This window comes from Tamandua tetradactyla, chromosome 23 (assembly GCF_023851605.1).
Source record: "Tamandua tetradactyla isolate mTamTet1 chromosome 23, mTamTet1.pri, whole genome shotgun sequence".
Taxonomy (NCBI): Eukaryota; Metazoa; Chordata; class Mammalia; order Pilosa; family Myrmecophagidae; genus Tamandua; species Tamandua tetradactyla.
The window spans coordinates 55206495-55224932 of record NC_135349.1 but is presented as its reverse complement, the minus strand read 5'-3'; the positions used below and the strand labels follow the sequence as shown (position 1 = coordinate 55224932).

General features: G+C 50.2%; 2 protein-coding genes across 23 annotated transcripts in view; one reads left to right on the top strand and one right to left on the bottom strand.

Moving 5' to 3' along the window:
* Positions 1 to 10933, bottom strand: part of LOC143667670 (phospholipid-transporting ATPase ABCA3) — a 42210-nt gene extending 31277 nt beyond the window's left edge. For 2 of the 5 annotated variants that reach the window (XM_077142138.1, XM_077142142.1), the window contains exons 1-9: positions 10753 to 10933; positions 10228 to 10412; positions 9965 to 10112; positions 9618 to 9766; positions 4608 to 4796; positions 3022 to 3216; positions 2026 to 2109; positions 1652 to 1916; positions 578 to 705 (exon numbers count right to left, since the gene is read on the bottom strand). In XM_077142138.1, the coding sequence (XP_076998253.1) occupies positions 578 to 705; positions 1652 to 1916; positions 2026 to 2079 (447 nt within the window). In that variant the 5' untranslated portion in view covers positions 2080 to 2109; positions 3022 to 3216; positions 4608 to 4796; ... (2 more) ...; positions 10228 to 10412; positions 10753 to 10933. The remainder of the gene's footprint in view (positions 1 to 577; positions 706 to 1651; positions 1917 to 2025; positions 2110 to 3021; positions 3217 to 4607; positions 4797 to 9617; positions 9767 to 9964; positions 10113 to 10227; positions 10413 to 10752) is intronic. The other 3 variants (XM_077142139.1, XM_077142141.1, XM_077142140.1) reach the window with 3 other exon arrangements.
* A 128-nt stretch (positions 10934 to 11061) lies between these two features.
* The window catches only part of LOC143667661 (ATP-binding cassette sub-family A member 17-like), a 234298-nt gene continuing 226921 nt past the window's right edge, over positions 11062 to 18438 (top strand). For 13 of the 18 annotated variants that reach the window (XM_077142128.1, XM_077142121.1, XM_077142124.1 and 10 more), the window contains exon 1: positions 11068 to 11175. The gene's annotated coding sequence lies outside the window, so the exon portion shown is untranslated. Of the gene's footprint in view, positions 11176 to 11612; positions 11690 to 18438 lie in introns of those variants that run through there. The other 5 variants (XM_077142129.1, XM_077142118.1, XM_077142130.1 and 2 more) reach the window with 4 other exon arrangements.

Sequence of the window (18438 nt, the reverse complement as noted above, 5' to 3'; positions counted from 1 at the left end):
GCCCCTCTGGAGGCTCCTGGCCACCCCTTCTTTTGCTCCCACAGCACGACCCCATGTGGGAGGCATCACACAGAACCACCTATTCAGGGCTGGGGAAGGCCTACGAAAGCAATGCTAGGCAGACTTGTGGTTTCTCTGTCTTCGCATCATCCGGTAAGTAAAAAGCTTTTTCTCTTTCTTTAAAAAAAAATATTACTAGACTTGTAATGCTACCTCGTATTCAAACCCCAAGTGCCTGCTGTTCTCCTGTGGTCCTCTCTGAGCCTATGCACAGGGGTGTGGCAACAGAATCGCCTTTTATAAGATAGGAACAAGGGGCCCTGAGCGACCTTCTGGCGCAGGCTGCTGCCTTCGGACAGGTGGACTGTTGCTCTGGGTGACATTTTAAAGGGCCACCAGGGGCTCCCAACAGTGGGGACTGGACCCAAAGAGTGAGTCTAATATTTCCTCGCAGGCAGAGGTTTAAGGAAGAAGCGGCAGCTTTCCGGGGTGGGTTAGCCCACACCGGGGAGGCTAAGGCTCTGCCAACGTCCTCACACCGTCTAGGCACAGGGATGAGGGCCCCAGGGATTCTCACCACCAGTGGCAAGGGATCCTTGCTGTGGTTAAAGGAATGTTCAAACACCACTGCAGCCAGCACGTTGGAAGAGTGATTTCCGTACTTAATGTAGTCCTCGAAGTCCTTTTCGGAGGGGAAGCCTCGCACTGCGGAGAGAGAGCACTTGAGCACAGGGCTGCCCCACTGTCCGTCTCACCGGAAAGCTCTAGAAGCGTTGGGTCATTTACAGTTAAAAGAAAGCAGATGGACAGTGTCTCCAAGGCTCTGCAGTCTTTGCTGGGACATGAGTCGGCCTCCTTTTTGGGCCAGGAAACAGAATCTCATAAAAAGGGCAGAACCGATATCAGCTGAGGGCCACCAGCAGTGCCATGTCACACCACCCTGGGACCCTCCTGGGGTTTGCGTGACCGGCTCCTAACCACAGTGGTGTGTTTGAAAAATTGAAGCAGACACTGATTCAAAGCTTCTCCAACAACCCTTCTGGCCACCTCATGGAGAGGGTGTTACTCAGATCACAGGGTGGCGGCCAGGAGCTTCCTTGACCTGCTGGAGAAACCGATCTAAACACCCCCCCACCCCAGGCAGCAGGTGCCAAAATTAAAAGAAAAACAAACGGACAATGATTTTTTTTAACCTTGAGAGCAAAAGTGAGAAAAGCCTGAATGGCTAGGGTGTGTCTGCCACAAGTCTCCTTGCGTGGCTTCCCGGCGGCCCCGCATCTGCTCCACCCCTCCTGCCCTGTCCCTGGAGAGCTTTCCCAGGGGAGTGCCCCCCAGTCATCCTGGAGGGTTCCCCACGGCCACTGCCCAGGTGGGATTTCCAAAGTGCAGCCCATGACCCCACCCGCCCTCGTGACTCTGTACAGAAGGACGGCTGGACCCCGTTTTCTACCCGAGGTGTGTGCGCAGAGGAGGGGGGACCACGTGGGAGGGGCCACGCACTCCACTCTGCGGTGCCCTCGCCTCCCGGGTCTCTCACCCCGCAGGCCGATCACCAGCGCCCTCCGGGCCTCTCACCCCGCAGGCCGATCACCAGCGCCCTCCGGGCCCCTCACCCCGCAGGCCGATCACCAGCGCCCTCCGGGCCTCTCACCCCGCAGGCTGATCATCAGTGCCCTCCGGGCCGCCTCAGTGACGGCCCTGGCCGCTTCGCTCCTGGCAGGGATGAAGGCCAGCTCCCAGGTGCCCTCTGGGGGAGGAAAGCTGAAGAAGAGGGGTAGCTCCCGGACCGACTGCCCGGGGTAGACGGTGGCGTTGGGGACGTTCTCCGACTGGATCTTCAGGCGGAGCCAGATCAGGATCCCCGAGAACAGCAGCGGCAGGAAGAGCTCCAGGACGGTGACCAGGACCTTGCGCTTCTAGGAGGGAAGGGCAGCCTGGCGCGGAGGCAGCACCCAGCCCCGCCTGTGGTCCCCAGGGGACCGGAGGACCCTCCCCCAGGGCGCCAGGCACCTCCCACCCGCCCACCTGCAAGGTGTAGTTCTTCCAAAGCAGGAGCGCCAGCTGCCGGAGCGCTGCCATCGCTGTGCCACAGGGGATGCCTGGCACCAGCTGGGAAGCAGAGGGGAGGCGGACTGTGAGCTACAGGCGGGGCGTGGGCGCTGGGGGGTGGCGGGGGCTGAGGGCATGCGTGCCCTCTTCCTCTATGCCCCCCCCGCCTCCTCTTATGCCACCGTGACTCAGAACACACCTGGAGAGAGACCCTGTCTCTGCAGCACCCCGAACCTCAAGTGGCCTTGACTCATTATAGCCGGAGAACAGCACCTCCTCTTGGAGACAGACCTTTTCTCTCCAGGACCGAAAGCTCAGTGGCGAGGGCTCACATGCAACAAGCCTGCCCTGGTGGCCTGATGAACACTAATGGGATTTCCTCTGCATTTAACGTGAATTTGCTACTTATTCCCAAATCGTTCGGGATTATGATGCACCTCAGAGGCTGGTTTTCTCCTCAGCCGATGGAGAGCCAGTGAAAGGAAATTTATCTTAGGGTCCTGGCTACAGGCTGCCCTCTACAGGGCCTGAGCAGGGCCTGCAAACCTCAGAGGCTCGCACTGGTCTTGTAGAGCTACGGCAGGACAGGTGGACAGACACAGAGGTGGATTATCACCTGCTCCGCCTCGAACCCTAAGGACAGGCCTCTGCTGGTATCACAGGAGGCTCAGGAGCCTGAACCCCCAATGCCGCAGATGGGACACTTTCCTCTCTGCTATTCTGCTTTCCCAAAGAAAGTGTGTCCTGAAAACCCTACCACCGATCACACATAAATGTCAGACTTAAATCTGGCACATCTAACTGGGAAAAAGTGGGCTGAGAGATGAACAAACACAAGTGACCGCAAGCATAAGAGGCTCTGATTTCTTAAAGATGCCCTCTAATTTAAGCAAACCCATTTCACTACATTTCAAATGCAGAAAGCAGAGACAGCGGCCAGAGGCCACGGCCCAGAGGTCGTTAGATGCTCACCTGCCAGCAAAGTAGATGCTCGGAGTGAGCTCAGGTGGATCCCGCCACACCCAGGAGATGGAAGGGATGGCGCTCAGAAGCTGAAGGCCAGTAGGCTTGGGTGCAGCCCCGGCAGCCCCATCTAGGGCGGGGGGCACGGGAGGCAGCAGCAGAGGAGCCCCGGAGCGGGCCCGGCCATCGTGCCCTCTGGGAGAACTGCGGGAAGAGAGGAGAGAGCCCTTGTCAGCTCCAGGGCCCTTCAAGCGGAGGGCTGGCTAGTGACTCACGAAACAGTTTCAAGCTCAGTCAATTGGTTCCAAGTTCACAACGAGCGCCAACCAAACACCACCCCTGACAGGGTTAACACAGCCCAGAACTCTAAGACTGAGACCAGTGAGCCACACCAATCAGCACCACCACCTAAGGACTTGTTATTTCTTTTCCAACGTGGCCAGGGTACTTTTGGCTTCAGTCCGTTGAAAATCATTCCCTTTAAAAGCTCTTTTTTATTCAAGTCTTGCCTTGTTTTGTTTTGTTTTAGGAGGGGGTTGTTACTAATAATTGCTACTCACAATTTATACTTTACTGCAACATACTGAATGCCATTAAACCCCCTGAACGGTATGCCCAGGAGTGGCTGAGATAGGAATGCTGATGCTGTGTGTATATTCCCACACTTAAAAGAAGAGCACTAAAGAGACAATGATAATTAAATGCGATACATGAGTCTGAACTGTAATAAGAGAGGAGAAACTTATAAGGACATTATGGGAGCATATGGAAAAATTGGAATATCGACTAAGCTTTGTATCAATGTTAAATTTCTTGACCTTGATAACTGCATTTAAAGCAGTTACATAACTGAATATCCTTGTTCTTAGGAAAGCTACATGACGGTATCAAGTGTTCAAAGAGTATGATTTATACAACCTACACTCAAGCGTTTAGAGAATGAATAGACAAACAGATAGGTAGGCAGATAGATAGATGGATATACATGTAGGACAGAACAACAGGGCAAATGTGGCACAACGTTAATACTGCTGGATGTAGGTGTCTGGAGGTGTAGAGGCATGCTGAAGTCTTCTGTATGGGATTTATATTATTTTTGTAATGGTCCTGTAAGTTTGAAGGCATTTCAAAATAAAATGCTTTTTTAAAAAGTTTATACTTTAAAGGTTATTTAATAAATATTTGCAGAAAAAACAACAGCAAAAGTCATTTATAAAATTAATTTAGAATCTGACTTTTAATTAACCACAGGTTAGAACGTGAAGAAATAAAAGCTAAAACAGTCCGAGGTACTGTTAGGCAGCGGCTTAGTAAGTTATCCCAACATTTTAAACTGAAGAAGGTGGAAAAAGCATGCAGTCAGCAGTGGGAGACTGAGATGGGGGGGATCTGGAAGTGGGGTGAAGGCGGCAGCCTCGGGAAACTGGGGGCTCACAGGGAAGCGAGCCGGGGGCTGTGGCCCACACGAACCGCCAAGGGAAGGGGGGAGAAAGATCCATCACCCCTAAAGCCCAACCGTTAGAGGCAGTCCAGAGGAGAAACCTCCCATGCATCATCCCCTGCTCTGGGGGCGCCCAGGGTGGAGGGCCACCCACCTTCCCCCTGCGGGGCACCTGCGGGTGCAGCTCCTCCTCCAGGGTCACAGGCTGGCTGACTGGGGGTGGGTGGCCCTCCACGCAGGGCCCCGGGCCGGGGCAGGCGGGCGCGGGGTGTGCGAGGTCTCCCGCTGGGCCTCCTGGAGGGGCGTCGGCCGGCACCCGGGGCTCATGGGGGTACCCCTGCACCTGTGGACAAGAGTAGGTGCTCAGGGGCGTTTGGAAATGATCACAGGATGCCTGGCACCCGGGCAGAAAGAAGAGTCTAATGGACTGCCATGCGCTACTCAAAACAAAGTAGGGGGGATAACATGGAAGTAATAATTTAGAAAGCAGACACACGGGGGGTGACTGTGTCCTGTCCTGGAACGCCACCCTGTCCTGTCCTCTCACCTCATGGTCCGCAGTGGCTCCGCCCATGCCACGGCTCCCCACCCCACCTCGGACTGCACTGGGTCCAGGCAGCGCCACACTTCACAGAGGAGACCCGGTAACCCGGGACTGGCCGGGCACATGCAGTGAGAAAGGGGTGGGCCCGAGTTTGACCCTTGGCCAGTGTGACCTTTCAGGTCTGTGCTCTAACCTCTGCCCCCTCAGGTCCTGGGTAGCCTCAAAGCAGTGGATATCTTTACAAACTTTTATATAAGGCCCCAGAATGTAAGGTTAAAGATTGAAAGGATAAAATATCCCCTATCTCCAGCCCCTCGATAGACATTTTACTTATTTCTGACTCCCTATGCTCCCAGCTGGTGGCTCTGTGCACGCGGCACTTTATCTAAACCTCTCCTTGAACTTGGCCTTCCATCTGTTCTTTTTGAGCAATGGAGATCGGAGAATCACAAAATCTGGAAAGCTTTCAGGTTGCAGAAGCCAGTGTACATGAAAAAAAAGAAGCTGGTGTTTTTCAAAGCACTTGACACCGTAGCACACAGAGTCCCAGAAGCAGGATGGCTCCGATCCAAAGCCTGGGGCAGGCCGGGCCCGGGAAGGGCTGGAAGGCAAACGTGTGGGGGCTGCGGGCCACTCCAACGCTGCCCGCCTCCGGCCCACAAGTGGGGGTCCGAGAACTTCCCTCTGAAGAGGGCTCATTTCAGTCCTCACGGGGAAAGGGACAGGAAGGGCAGGAAGGGTTTTCTGCCTCCTGCTACAAAGCTTGTTTGCTTACTCTTAAAATATTAATCATTATACAAATCATCAAGTATTTCAATGTTTGCTTTTTTAGGTGAGCAGTTGAATCCATAGAACCACTGCCTGCTATGGGTTGCTAATTTCCGAGAACTCTCTCAACAGAACAAAGGATCCTATGAAAACTGTTTTTCCAATAAGCAGTCTTCATTTAAGAGATATCATCATGCTGGTTCAGCCCCACCCAAGATTCCTCAGGCACCCCCATTCTGCTAAATAACAAAATGCTTGGGAAGGCCAAATTCCTCCTCCTCCTTCTCTTCTTCTTTTGTACATGGACTTGAACATGCCAAAGAAATCTAATCTCCTTGGGTCCAGGCAAAAGAAGTTTCTATTTCTGTACATTTGAACAGAAAGGTGTGGATGCTTCTGAGCCAGCCCCAAGACCAGCGGCAGAAGGAGGGCCCCCAGGCAATGTGCCCCGACCCGCATGTCCGGTGTTCCTGTTGAGCTCTGAGTTCAGGCCAGACTCCGTTGGGAGCCTCAGCTCGCTCATGCCCGGCACAACACTGCTGGGGGGACGCCTGCCCTGGGGAAGCAGGGGATCTCTCAGTAAAGCCTCAGGTGGACCACCTGAGCTCACACAAAGGTTTGCTGCAGGTGTGGAGTACAGAGACGCCCATGTTGGTGGTGCTGGCTGGGGCCGGGCACCTCTTCCTCCAGGGCAAGGCCCTCCTGCCACTGGGAAAGCAACACGATATGGATACTGGGTGCCCATCACAGTCAGTTGGCATTTAGGGGGCGTGTGCACACTATAGAAGGTGTGATGGCACTTAGCAGGTATTCACGGTTGGTTGCATCTGTGGCCTTTTAGGATATATATGGTAAAAAAAGCATTGATTCACTCAACAAACATTCGCCAAGCACTCGTACCAGGCATGCCTTATCCAAGGAATGCACGGCCTATACATAAATGAATGCTTATGGTTATTAAAATGGCTCTCTCTGAAGCCAAGGAAAGCATCACGAGAATCTGGAAAAGAGAGGAATTAACTGCGTGTGTGTGCAATAGTGAGAGATGGCCCTGCTGGCTTCAGGGAGGTGGTGGCATGGACACAGGTCTCAAATGATTCATCAGTGGGGAGGGGAGGGCACACATCCTAACGATGTGAAAGAGGAGGCTGGGGGCACAGTAGGTAGTTCTGAGTGGCCAGGAGAGCCATGTAGGGGCAGGAGCATCAGGGAAAGAGCCGGAAGCGAGAGCAGACCAAGTTCAATGTCATCCAACCTTGTCTGCTGAGCAGGAAGGGGGCTGGGGCGGGTCCATGTCGAATGCGGTGCAGTGGCACTGCCGGAGGATGTTTCATTCTGTCCCGTTTGTTTTATTTAACTTCTTACTGAACAGATGATCCTTTGTGTGTGTGTGTGTGAGATCAGTAAATAACTGAAAAACGGATTCTGCAGATTAAATGCCCAAAAAGCAGTCTGCTGGCACAGAAGAGGCTGAAAGTAGCGAGCACATCTAAGGAGCATGGTCCCCGTGGGAGAGCCCCATGCAGCCTCCACGGGGGGTGAGCCACACAACCTGTTTGGAGAAAACTGCCATGCACGTGTGTTTTTCTTTAAAGCAGAAAACTTCGCCTCAGGGGTATTTAATATGTGGATGGACCCTGGTGGTCTCACCGGCCTGCCCAGCGACCATGGCACCACAGAGTGGCTGTGATGTGGAGCATGATGGCAGCCATCACCCACTTGGCCTCCCTTCCGTGAGGCTGGGGTTTACCTGCTCCTGGCACCACCGTGGGCAAGGTTTTCAAAGCGAGACCCTTAAATAGCTGAAGGTTTACAATCCTTTGCAGTGACCTGGGAAGTGACCGTGGAGACCTTCTGTAGGACACAGAGGCTTGCTGGCTGTCCCGGGACTCCGTACCTCAAAAAGTCGGAGAACTTAATGTGGAGGCGCATGCTTTCTTTCAAGAGAACACAAGCATTCCAAACCTGCAGGCCTTTATTTGTTTTTTTAATGACAACTGGCTGCAGCACAGCGTCAACGAGCTTATTTCTCTTAAACAACTGCACTCAATGGATGTGTCCCTTTCAAGGAGAAGGTGACAACAAGTGAGTTACAGCTTTCCAAAATAACCTGTACCAAGAACAGAGCATATATGAAGACAGATGTTTGAAATGTCTCCACAATTACATGACTGAGCTACAGAGATGATACAAGAATGCCATGTCACGAATGCCCATTCCTGCACACTGAGAAACCTCGGAACCTCCCTCTCCTGAAGGCCCCTGGGCTGTTACCAGCCCACATTCACCAAGAGCCCTGGCAGGAGGGCAGATGGGTAAACAAACAAGTACCTCGAGGGAATACACAATTAGAGTATGCACAAATTACCCTTGTGTGAATGAGGTGGGAACAAATCCACAGGCAAGAAGCTGGCACCTGAGAGTTCCACGGGGCAGGTCTGGGGCCATGGTCATTTGCATCCGGAGGCCCCAGGCAGGGGCCTGGTTTCTGGAGTGCACACTGGATACCACCTACAGCTCTGTCCAGGGCCTGAGGCAGCCATCTCCCAACCCATGGGGCTCTCCGTTCAAAAAAAGCTTTGAACCCCAAAGGAGGCCGCTGGGAGAGTTCAACAAGATGCGCGCTGCTACCTGCTCTCCAAACCACTGCTGCCCCCTCGCTCCCAGGCCTTCTGGCTGCCCTGCCTCTCCCAGCGGAGGCAATTGGGAATCCCCTAAGAGCGGTCACCTTGGCTCCCTGGCAACAAGCAGGCAGCAAGGAGCTCATTACACAGCTCCTCCAAAGAAGCCCATCAGCCTGTTTACTCCCAACCTCTTTGAAAGCTGCAGAAATCCTCTGAGCCATTTAGGAGAATGGGCACTACTTTGACAGTAGCCCAGCAGAGGAGGCCACACGCCTGCAACTTTCCCATGTGCTTTTGGGCCGTTTCTCTGCTTGGAATATCAGCCATGTCTACCTGTGGAAATCCCACCTATCATTCCCAGGCTCAGTCATGGTGCCCAGCCCTCCAGGAAGTGTCACTGAGAACTCTGCTTCGGCGGGTCTTTGCCTTCACTGCACATTGGAATCTTTGAGGGACAGTGCTTTAAGACGGATTCTGATGTTGGAGGGCCACCCTAGAGACTGTGGGCTCTGTTCCAGGCATGGGAGCGCAGCCCCAGGTGATTCTAATGTGCACTCAAGGCTGGGGCCCACTGCTCTTGTTGAGAGCCAAGCCCCTCTCCAGCTCTGGACGCCTGCAGCACTCTCTCTGGACTTCGCATGACACATGCATCTCAGTCCTTCTTCTGTCATGGTTAATTGTGAATAAATCATCTCTTTAACTCACCAAAGTTCTAGAAGGCTTCCCCTGCAATAGACTTCATTTGGGATTAGGATCTACTGCCACCTCAGGAAGCACGGCCAGAGAAGAAATTGTAAACTAAGGCTTTGTATCTAGGCCTTCTCAGCTGAGACCAAGTCAGAGTAGGTTCCCATGAGATGGTCTGGCCTATGCACTGGGGAAGGCCTTATTAAAAACAAGTTGAGCTACCCTCTCTTATTCTAAAAGGCCGTCTTATCAAAATGGTGGAAGAGTGTCTTGGAGAGGGAAAGACGTCATTCTACTTGTCAGATATAATAAGCAAGGGGTCTCTCTCTCTCTCTCTCTCAGCCATTAAAAAAAACAACAAAACAAAGCATCCATTTTTACCTACTTTCCCTTTTTTCTCTCACATTTCCGATCATGCAAACGCTCTAACAGAAAACAGTCTTAATCATTCCAACTTTACAAAAGAAAGCCTCAAAACTTTCTGAATAAAATGATATAGTTACTCAGGAGAAAGAGCAAAACTCTTCCACTTGCACCTTACCTGGGTCTCAGCCGCTCATTCTGCGAGCATTTCCTGAGTGTCTACTACATGCCAGGTGCATACGGACCAGGAATACAGATCCCAACAAGATGTGACTCACGCCTTCAAGGAGCTTACAGTCCACGAGGTAAGGAGGCAAACCAACAGCCCTATAAGGCAATGGCTCTAATTAGGCTATGAACAAAGTCACTGGGGAGGGGACAGTCATCCACTTTTTTGAGCAGAGACACTACCCTAAGCCCTTTTGCAAAAGACATAGTCTCTGCCCTCAGGAAGCTTATATTCTAGCTTCGGAAACAGCGCAAGTAAATACCTCAACACAAATAAATGTATGCACAGATACATACCCACTGGGGATACTGGGGCTCCTGTGTGGCTGTCCTTAGCTCCTCTGCCTAGACTGGTGCCTCTCTTTCCTTCCGTCCGCGATGGAGAAGAGGAGCTCACAAACTGCCACTGTGAACAGGGGGCCTCCTGCTCCTATTCTGAGGCTCACTGCCATGAAGGGATCGGGAGAGGCTGAACTCTCACATGGAGAAGCACCTCCACCCCCACCCCCCACTGGGAATCCCACCCCCCTCCCGCCCCAGAATCTAGAATTCCACGCTACCTGGAAGCTAGCCGGAAGATGCTCAAAAAGTGTTCGTGGGACGAATGCCAGCCAGTCTCTGTGGCACAGGGGCGGTTAAGGTGGTGAATGTCCACCCTTCTCGGCTTCCCACAAAGGACGCCACAGTGCTTCTGATTCCCAGAGAGATCAAGTTTCTCCAAGCAGGGTCGGCTTTGGGGAGCTGCCTGCAATGATGGGGACACACCCAAAGGATCCCCAGCGCAGGAGAGGAAAGCATGAGTCAGAGCAAACCGGCACTGCGGGAGATGCACCTGCTGGAAAGGGCGCGGGGGAGGGGGCGGCTACTGCCGCAGCGGGGTCCTGCGGGGGGCGGGGTGGGGCGCATGAGGGCGGGGTGCAGGGCCTCGGGAGGGGCCGGGGCAGGTCAGGTCAGTGCGCCGGGCAGGGATCGGCCCGGGGCCCTGGTCACCGGCGAGGGTGGGCAAGACGGGCCAGGGCGGGGAGTCGGCCCGGGAGCGTGAGCCCCGGGAGCGAGCGCGAGCGGCCGATTCGGGCTGCACTTACCGACCCTCGGCGTCGGGGCGGCGGCCGCGCTGCTCCTTCGCGCAGGCCCCTCCCTCAGCTTGGCAGCAGCGGCGGCGGCCAGTGCTAATAGATGCTAGACCGCCATGGCGGGGAGGGGGCGCCTGCGACCGGCGACCGACGGACGGACCCGGACGCTGGAGCTCCACAGGGGGCGCCTCAGCTCGGCGGCTGGCGCGTGCGCGGTGGGCCTCCCCTGCGGGTGCCGGGTGCGCCCTCGGACGCCCCGCCCCGCCGCGCCCCGCCCGTGCGCCTCCCGGTCCCGCGTCTGCGCAGGGTCCCGAGCACGGCCTGGCCTCCGCGCTTGCGCAGTGGTCCGCGCTCCGTTCGGCGTGCGGCGCATGGCCGGGGTGGCGGTTCTTCGCGTTCGAGGCTGAGCTCGATGCGCAGCGTCGCGGAGCGAGGGTATGAACTTTATGACAAAAATTGTTCTGTGTATATCCATTTCACATCCTCAAGAGTGGTTATCACAGGAAAGCTCGGCCTTTTTGGGCCAGTTTTAGGGTTTGCCCGTCAGCGCTGTCTTAATTGTGGCTCCTTCTCCTCGGCTCCGCGCGGGAGAGGGCGGAGGAGCCCTTGGCCCACCTGGCCCTCGGGCGGCGGCCCGTGATATCTGTCACGAAGGCAAGACGCGTTACCGCCCGTCGTCTGGCGGGGACGGTGGGACGGGGGCGAGGAACTTTCTGGAAAATGGCCCTCGGAGCGGCCTTTCTCCCCTGCGCAGCCGCCGCCGCGGTCCAAGGACCCGGGTTCCTCGGCGGGCAACGCGCGGGTCTGAGGCGGGGTCCGGGCCCCCGGCGCGGCTGGGGCGGGGCGGGGTGGCCGGGGGCCGCGCGCGGGGCCAACAGTCGGCCGCAGCCCTGGTCCCTGAGCAGCCGCTGGCGGCCCAAAGCGCGCCCGTCGTCCCCGGCGCCCGGCGGTGAGTGAGCTCCTGCCACCCGAGGGCCTGCTCCCCGGGCCCGGCCGCCCGCCGCCGCGCCCCCTCGCCCCCTCGCCGCCCGGATGCGGCCTGGCCGAGGCCGAGACTGACCCTGATGAGCCAGGTCGGGCCGTTTGCTTCCCCAGCCACCCAGACCCCCGGGAGACGAGCGATGGCGCGACAGAGCGTCCCGTCGCCCCGTTTTATGTGTTCCTCTGAAAAGCATCCGAAATGGGCCTAGTTACTGATTTACTTTATCTCCCCAGTCTCTCTACCAAAAGGTGGCCTCCGTGAGGGAAGGGAGTTGGTCTGGTGCACTGCGCTGCCCCAGGGCCTCGCATGCCTAGCACAGGGCAGGCACTTGGGGTCAATACTTCTCCGATGAAGGAGTCGCAGAGCCCTGCCGTCGGGTCTTTGCTTGGCCCCTTAACCAGCTGTGTGGACTTGGGCAGGGCAATTTTAACTTCCTGAAAATGTTTCCTATCCTTAAAATGGAAATACGAAAAATAGTAATGATAGTACCGAACTCAAAGGTGCTTATTTTGAGGAGCAAATGAGAAGGTGCGTATTTAAATTATTGCAATACCAGGCACATAAATGCTGACTAAATGGTAGTAATGTGAATGTAACCAAAGACTTCCATGTCTGTAATGAACATAGGAATAAAAGATGTCATTGAAAGCAATTACAGTCTTTACTTGGTCTCCAGGGAGGGGAGTAGATTGTTAATGTACTGCACAGATCTTAAAAACCATTAAGCCTTCTTTCCACAGTTGTCCATCTCAGTGATCTCCCCTCAAACTGCACCCCCAAACTCCTCTTGTCCCCCAGTTGAAGTCGTCTTCCCCATTCTCTGCTACCTGTCAGAAAATACTATGAGTCTGCCTCCTTGGACTTTGTGTCTTTACCCTGCCTGTTCAGCACACAATCGTTTCCTTTCAAGAATAGATCCTTTCCATTTCCAACTTGGATTGGTTGCATCCTCTACCCCTTTCTAAACTCACTCCTAATTCTGCATGACTACACCCAGGAACACGGCTGGCTGACTCAGGATTTCCTTGAGGAGGAAGGTGAGGGTAGGGGTGCTGGAAGAAGGATGATGGCCCAAATCAAGACAACAGTTACAAACAGTCCTGATTATATATATGTTTTTCTTAACTCTGTCAAGGTGTCTGCTACTGTAATTGTTATTACTAAGTATTAATGATCAAAATCATGAACTGGGAGGGTGTGAAGGTCACGTGGAAAAGGAAGCATGCTATGCACAAAGCCTCCAGGCTCCTGTTCCAAACCAACAGCCCATAGGAGGTTGGACCTTTTTGATCCTCCTCAACAATCACTGAAAAAATTGCCATGTTTCTGCTAAAGGCCTACATTGAAAAAACAAACGAATAACTGAGATGCTCCATCTAGTTTCCCCCCTCCAAATGGAGCCCCAGGTAAGGGTCACAGTTTGTCCAAATTACTGAGTAGAAGTGAAATTGATATATGAGCATTCACATTCATATTCCTGTGAATATGTGCAGAGAAATTGGTTGGTATACTCCTTGGGGTTGCTGTGGTTCAGACACTGCTTTCTCTTCTTTCAAGAAGGATGACAAAAGTTAAAGTATATGGTGGCACTTATAAACAAATCTGAGGGCTTTACAAAAGGCAGTAAATATATTGCCTGTACTAGTTGGCTGATATACGCATAATATATAAATGCATTATATATATTTGTGTATGTATTCTACATATTTATGCATATGTATGTATTTCTTAAATGGAACCAAAAGCTCCTAATTTGGAGGGGCACAAATACTATATATATTTATTTTCTACAGCAGTATCCAAAGTGGTGGTAGTCAATGCAGAATTTTGGCATAAGACTTATCTGATTATTTCCATAGGAATGGTGTTGTAATTAGGGGGTAAGGCCTGGACCACGTGCTGTCATACACTCACTTGTTCAGTTATTGAGAGGCATTGTATTGTAGTGGTTAAAATTGCTTATGGACTCTGGCCACTCTGCCTTGGACTGAATCCCAGTTCAAATGTTTTTAGGCAGACTGCTTAACCTTTCTGTTTTTGATTTCTGTGTGTAAAGTGGGGGTAATGTAGTACCAACTTCATAGGATTGTTAACGGAATTAGATGCATCAAAACATGTCAGGTACTTACACAAGTGATTGGAACCTAGGAAGTCCTCAGTGAGTTATCTAAGCATTATGCCATATGCTGATGAACAGGAATGATGAAACTATATGTTCTCCGTGATTTCCCAAAACAGGCTCAATTAAGTTCAGTTTTCCCTGGGTGCTTACTGTATGCCAGACACAACTTGAAATGTAAATATGAATAAAATGCTGTCTGTATTATAATGGAATTCAGAGTCCCTAACAATATATTATTAGAAGCAACTATATAGCAGTTGAAAATAATGTAAACTCTGAGTGTATAGAATGGATGTGAATATATTAAATACATTGAATACTTCGGTTATTCAGGGGTTTCCATTGTACTATTTTAAGTATTAAAGTAGTACAGAAACTAGAACTCCATTATATAATAAATTTGTCTAAACCTAATAACTTGCTTTAAAATAGTCATTTTTCTTCACCTTTTACCATAAGAAATATTGGGGGGGATGATTTGTATGGACCATTAAAAGTTTTCAAATTAATCTTAATTATACCAGTGTTATAGGAATACATACTTTAAAAAATAGACTGTTTTTTGAAACAGTCTTAGGTTTACAGAAAAATTACACAGAAGGTACAGAGTTTCTATATACTGGCCACCCCAGTTTCTTCTGTGAACATTTTGCATTGGTACATTTGTTATATTCAGTGAACCAATATTGACACATTATCGTTAACTGAAGTTCCAAGTTTACATGAGGGTTCACTTCATGTTGTACAGTTCTATGGGTCTTGCAAATATGTAATTTCAAGGATTCACCATTATGATATCATATAGGATAGCCTCACTGCCCTAAAAATACCCTGTGCTCCACCTGTTTTTCCCACCCCCTCATACCCCCATGAACCTATAGCAACCAGTAATCTTTCTACTATCTATAGTTATGCTTTTTTTTTTAACATGGGCAGGTATCGGGAATCGAACCCACGTCCTCGGGCATGGCAGGCAAGCACTCTTACCTGCTGAGCCACCGTGGCCCGTCCTATAGTTATGCTTTTTCCGGAATGTTGTATAGCTGTAATCATAGAGGATGTAGCTTTTTCAGATTGGGTTCTTTCACTTAGCAATATACATTTAGGGTTCCTTCATTTCTTTTGTTAGCTTGATAGCTCATTTCTTTTTATCGTTATATTTTGTATCATATTTTGTATCATTTTATCATCTGTTGTATGGATGTACCACACTTTGTCTTTTCCTAGCCTGATAGCTGATTTCTTCTTCTTCTTCCTTTTTTAATATTTAATTAAACTGTGGTAAAATATACATAACATAGAAATAACCTGCCCCAATCAAGATGACAGAGATGTTGTCAGGGTTCTGTCCTCTCACAGAAGTTTTGAACAACCATCAAGAACTGACAGAAACATCTTTCTCAAAGTTCAAAAAAACAGTTAAAGGGCAGTGTAACAGGGCAAGGACTGAATCAAGAAAAAGGCTACTTAAAAGCAGTAGGATTTCAGGGTGCTCTGGCTGGTCCTTTCCCACCTCTTGCTGGCTTGGCTGGGTGCAGAGCTAGCCTGCATTCCTAATGCGGAGTCTTGGTCCCAGTTCCAGAGGAAACAGAGTAATGCTCTTGCACATGTTAGGAACATGCATGCCTGGCCCAGTCTGCCTGGAGGTGGCCCAGAACTTGCCCTGTGTGTAGAAGGCAGCTCATGGAACTCTCCTACAGAAAGTTGTGTGAGAGCAGTTTTTCTAGTTTGCTAGCTGCCGGAATGCAACACATCATAGACGTATTGGCTCTTGATAAAAGGGGATTTATTTCATTAGTTCTTTGGAGGATAGGCAGCTAACTTTCAACTGAGATTCTTTCCTACGTGGGAAGGCACAGGGTGATCTCTGCCAGCCTTCTCTCCAGGCCTCTGGGTTCCAACAACTTTCCCCAGGGTGATTTCTTTCTGCATCTCCAAAGGCCTAGGCTGAGCTATGAGTGCTGAGATGAGGTATTCTGAGCTGCTTGGGCTGTGCTATGTTGCACTCTCTCATTTAAGCACCAGCCAATTAAATCAAACATCGTTCATTGCAGCAGACACGCCTCCTAGCCGACTGCAGGTGTAATGAGCAACAGATGAGGTTCACATACCATTGGCTCATGGCCACAGCAGCAGAACTAGACACCTTCACCTGGCTAAGCTGACACCTGAACCTAGCTAGCATAGCAGTCAAGTTGTGCTATGTGGGACAATGGATTGCTAGCTGTAGGACATGCAGTGCTGTGATTTTGAGCAAACTTTTTTCTAGGAAAATGGGACATTGGGAACCATGTAAACGGGAATTCCTAGGGCCACGCACATGTCCAAGGAAGATACATGTGCGGAAAGGATCCCTATGAGCTATTCTCTAAACTCATTATATGGATAAGCCCTGAAGAAGCACACTTGCACAGGTCAATCTGCAAAGATTGGGAAAGGAGATTTCTTATCTTCCTTCTCTTCCGTCTCCTTCCACCTTCCCCCTCCCCACCCCCCCTTCTTCTTCTCTTTCTCCTCCATTAGCTCCTGGCAATCTAGGAAAACTCTGACAGATACTCATTACAAGCTTATGAATTTAGACCTCAGGGTCTAAATTCGAGTGAGAACAGATCATTAAAATATCAGAATGACCAGGTCTCAACAAAATGTTTTAAAAACTTACAAATAAATAGGAGTGATGGCCCTGGCAAAGAAAATTAAAGCATTAGAAACCCATCTGTTCTAGTTTGCTAGCTGCCAGAATGCAATATACTAGAAATGGAATGGCTTTTAAAACAGGGAATTTAAGAAGTTGTTAGTCTGCAGTTCTAAGGCTGTGAAATGGTCCAAATTAAAACAAGTCTATAGAAACATCCAACCTAAGGCATCCAGAGAAAGATAACTTGGTTCAAAAAGGCTGATGATATTCAGCATTTCCCTCTTAGCTGGGAGGGCACATGGCAAATGTCCCTGGCTGGTGACCTCTGTGGTTCTCTTGTCCTTCTGTCATGGTTTTGTGGCTCTCTCCTCATTCTCAAAAGGAACACTCTCCCAAATGTCTCTGCTTTTATAGGATTTCAGTAAACTAATCAAGACCCATGTAGAATGGGTGGAGATATGTCTCCATCTAATCAAGTTTAATACCCACAATTGGTTGAATCACATCTCTCTGGAGATAACCTAACCAAGTTTCCAGCTATAGTACTGAATAGAGATTAGAAGAAACCATTGTTCTCACAATATTGGTTAGGATTAAAACGTGGCTTTTCTAGGGTACATAAAGCCTTTAAAACTGGCACTTTCCATCAGTGAGGAGAACTAGACCTGGGACATACCAGACAAAAACTTTTTTTTTAATTGGCTCTAAATATGCTGAAAAAGCTAAAGAAAAACAGGGCCAAAGAATGAAAGGAAATCAGGAAAATGATAGTTGAACATAGAATATTGAGAGAGAAGGAAACTATGAAAAGGAACCAAATGAGTTGAAGATGTCAGTAATAGAAATTACAAATTCCCTAGAGGGGTCTAAGAACAGATTGAAGCTGGCAGAAGAAAGAATCAGACAACTTGGAGGTGAGACTATTAAAATCATACAGTCAGAGGAGCAGAAAGACCAAAGAATGAAGTAAAGTGAACAGAGCCTGAGGAACCTGTGGGATACCAACAGAGTATCAATATATGCATTGTGGGAGTCCCTGAAGAGAAGAAAGAGAGAAAGGGGGCAGAAAAAATACTCAAAGAAGTAATGGCTAAAAACGTCCCCAATTTAAGAAAAGACATGAATGCACACATCTAAGAAAGTCAGTCAACTCCAAAAGGATAAATCCAAATAGATCCACACTGTGGCATATTATAATCAAAGTGCTGGGTGCCATAGAGAAAGAGAATTCTGAAAATTACAAGAAAGAAGCAACATGTCACATACAAGGGAGCCTCAGTATGATTAAGTGCCAATTTCTTGTTGGAAATCATGAGGCAAGAAGGCAGTGGGAAGACATTTTTAGAGTGCTGAAAGCACAAATTGCCAACCCGATTTGATTCACTAGTCCTCATTTGTTAAATTATAACTTCTTCTCCTTTGATCCTTCTCCCAATCTTTAGGGATATTTGGGTTATGCCCATTCTAACTTTTTTCATGTTGACAGTATGGGATGGGGGATGGAACTGGTTGACGTTTGCAGAGATATTGGCCCCTGTGGGCTTTAGGACTTATCTGACCTAGGAACTCTCTGAAAGTTTTAGGTTTCTGAAAGTAAACTTAGTGTGTGGAACTTCTGTAGGATCTCAGCTATAATCCTGGGTGTTCCTTAGGGTTAACAGGAATGATGTTGGTTGGGGTTTGGCTAACCATGGCAGTTGGCAGTATCTAGCTGAGACTTGTAAAAGAGGCCCCAGAATAGCCTTTTGACTCCTTTTGAAGTCTCTTAGTCACTGATACCTGGTTTTATTACATTTCATTTCCCCCTTTTGGTCAGGAAGGCGTTGTCAGTCTGATGGTGCCAGAGCCAGGCTCATCAATGGGAGTCATGTCCCACGTTGCCATGAAAATTCACATCCCTGGTTGCCAAAGGAAATCTTTTCATTTATCCTTCCAGTATTGTTTTTTTTTTTTTAC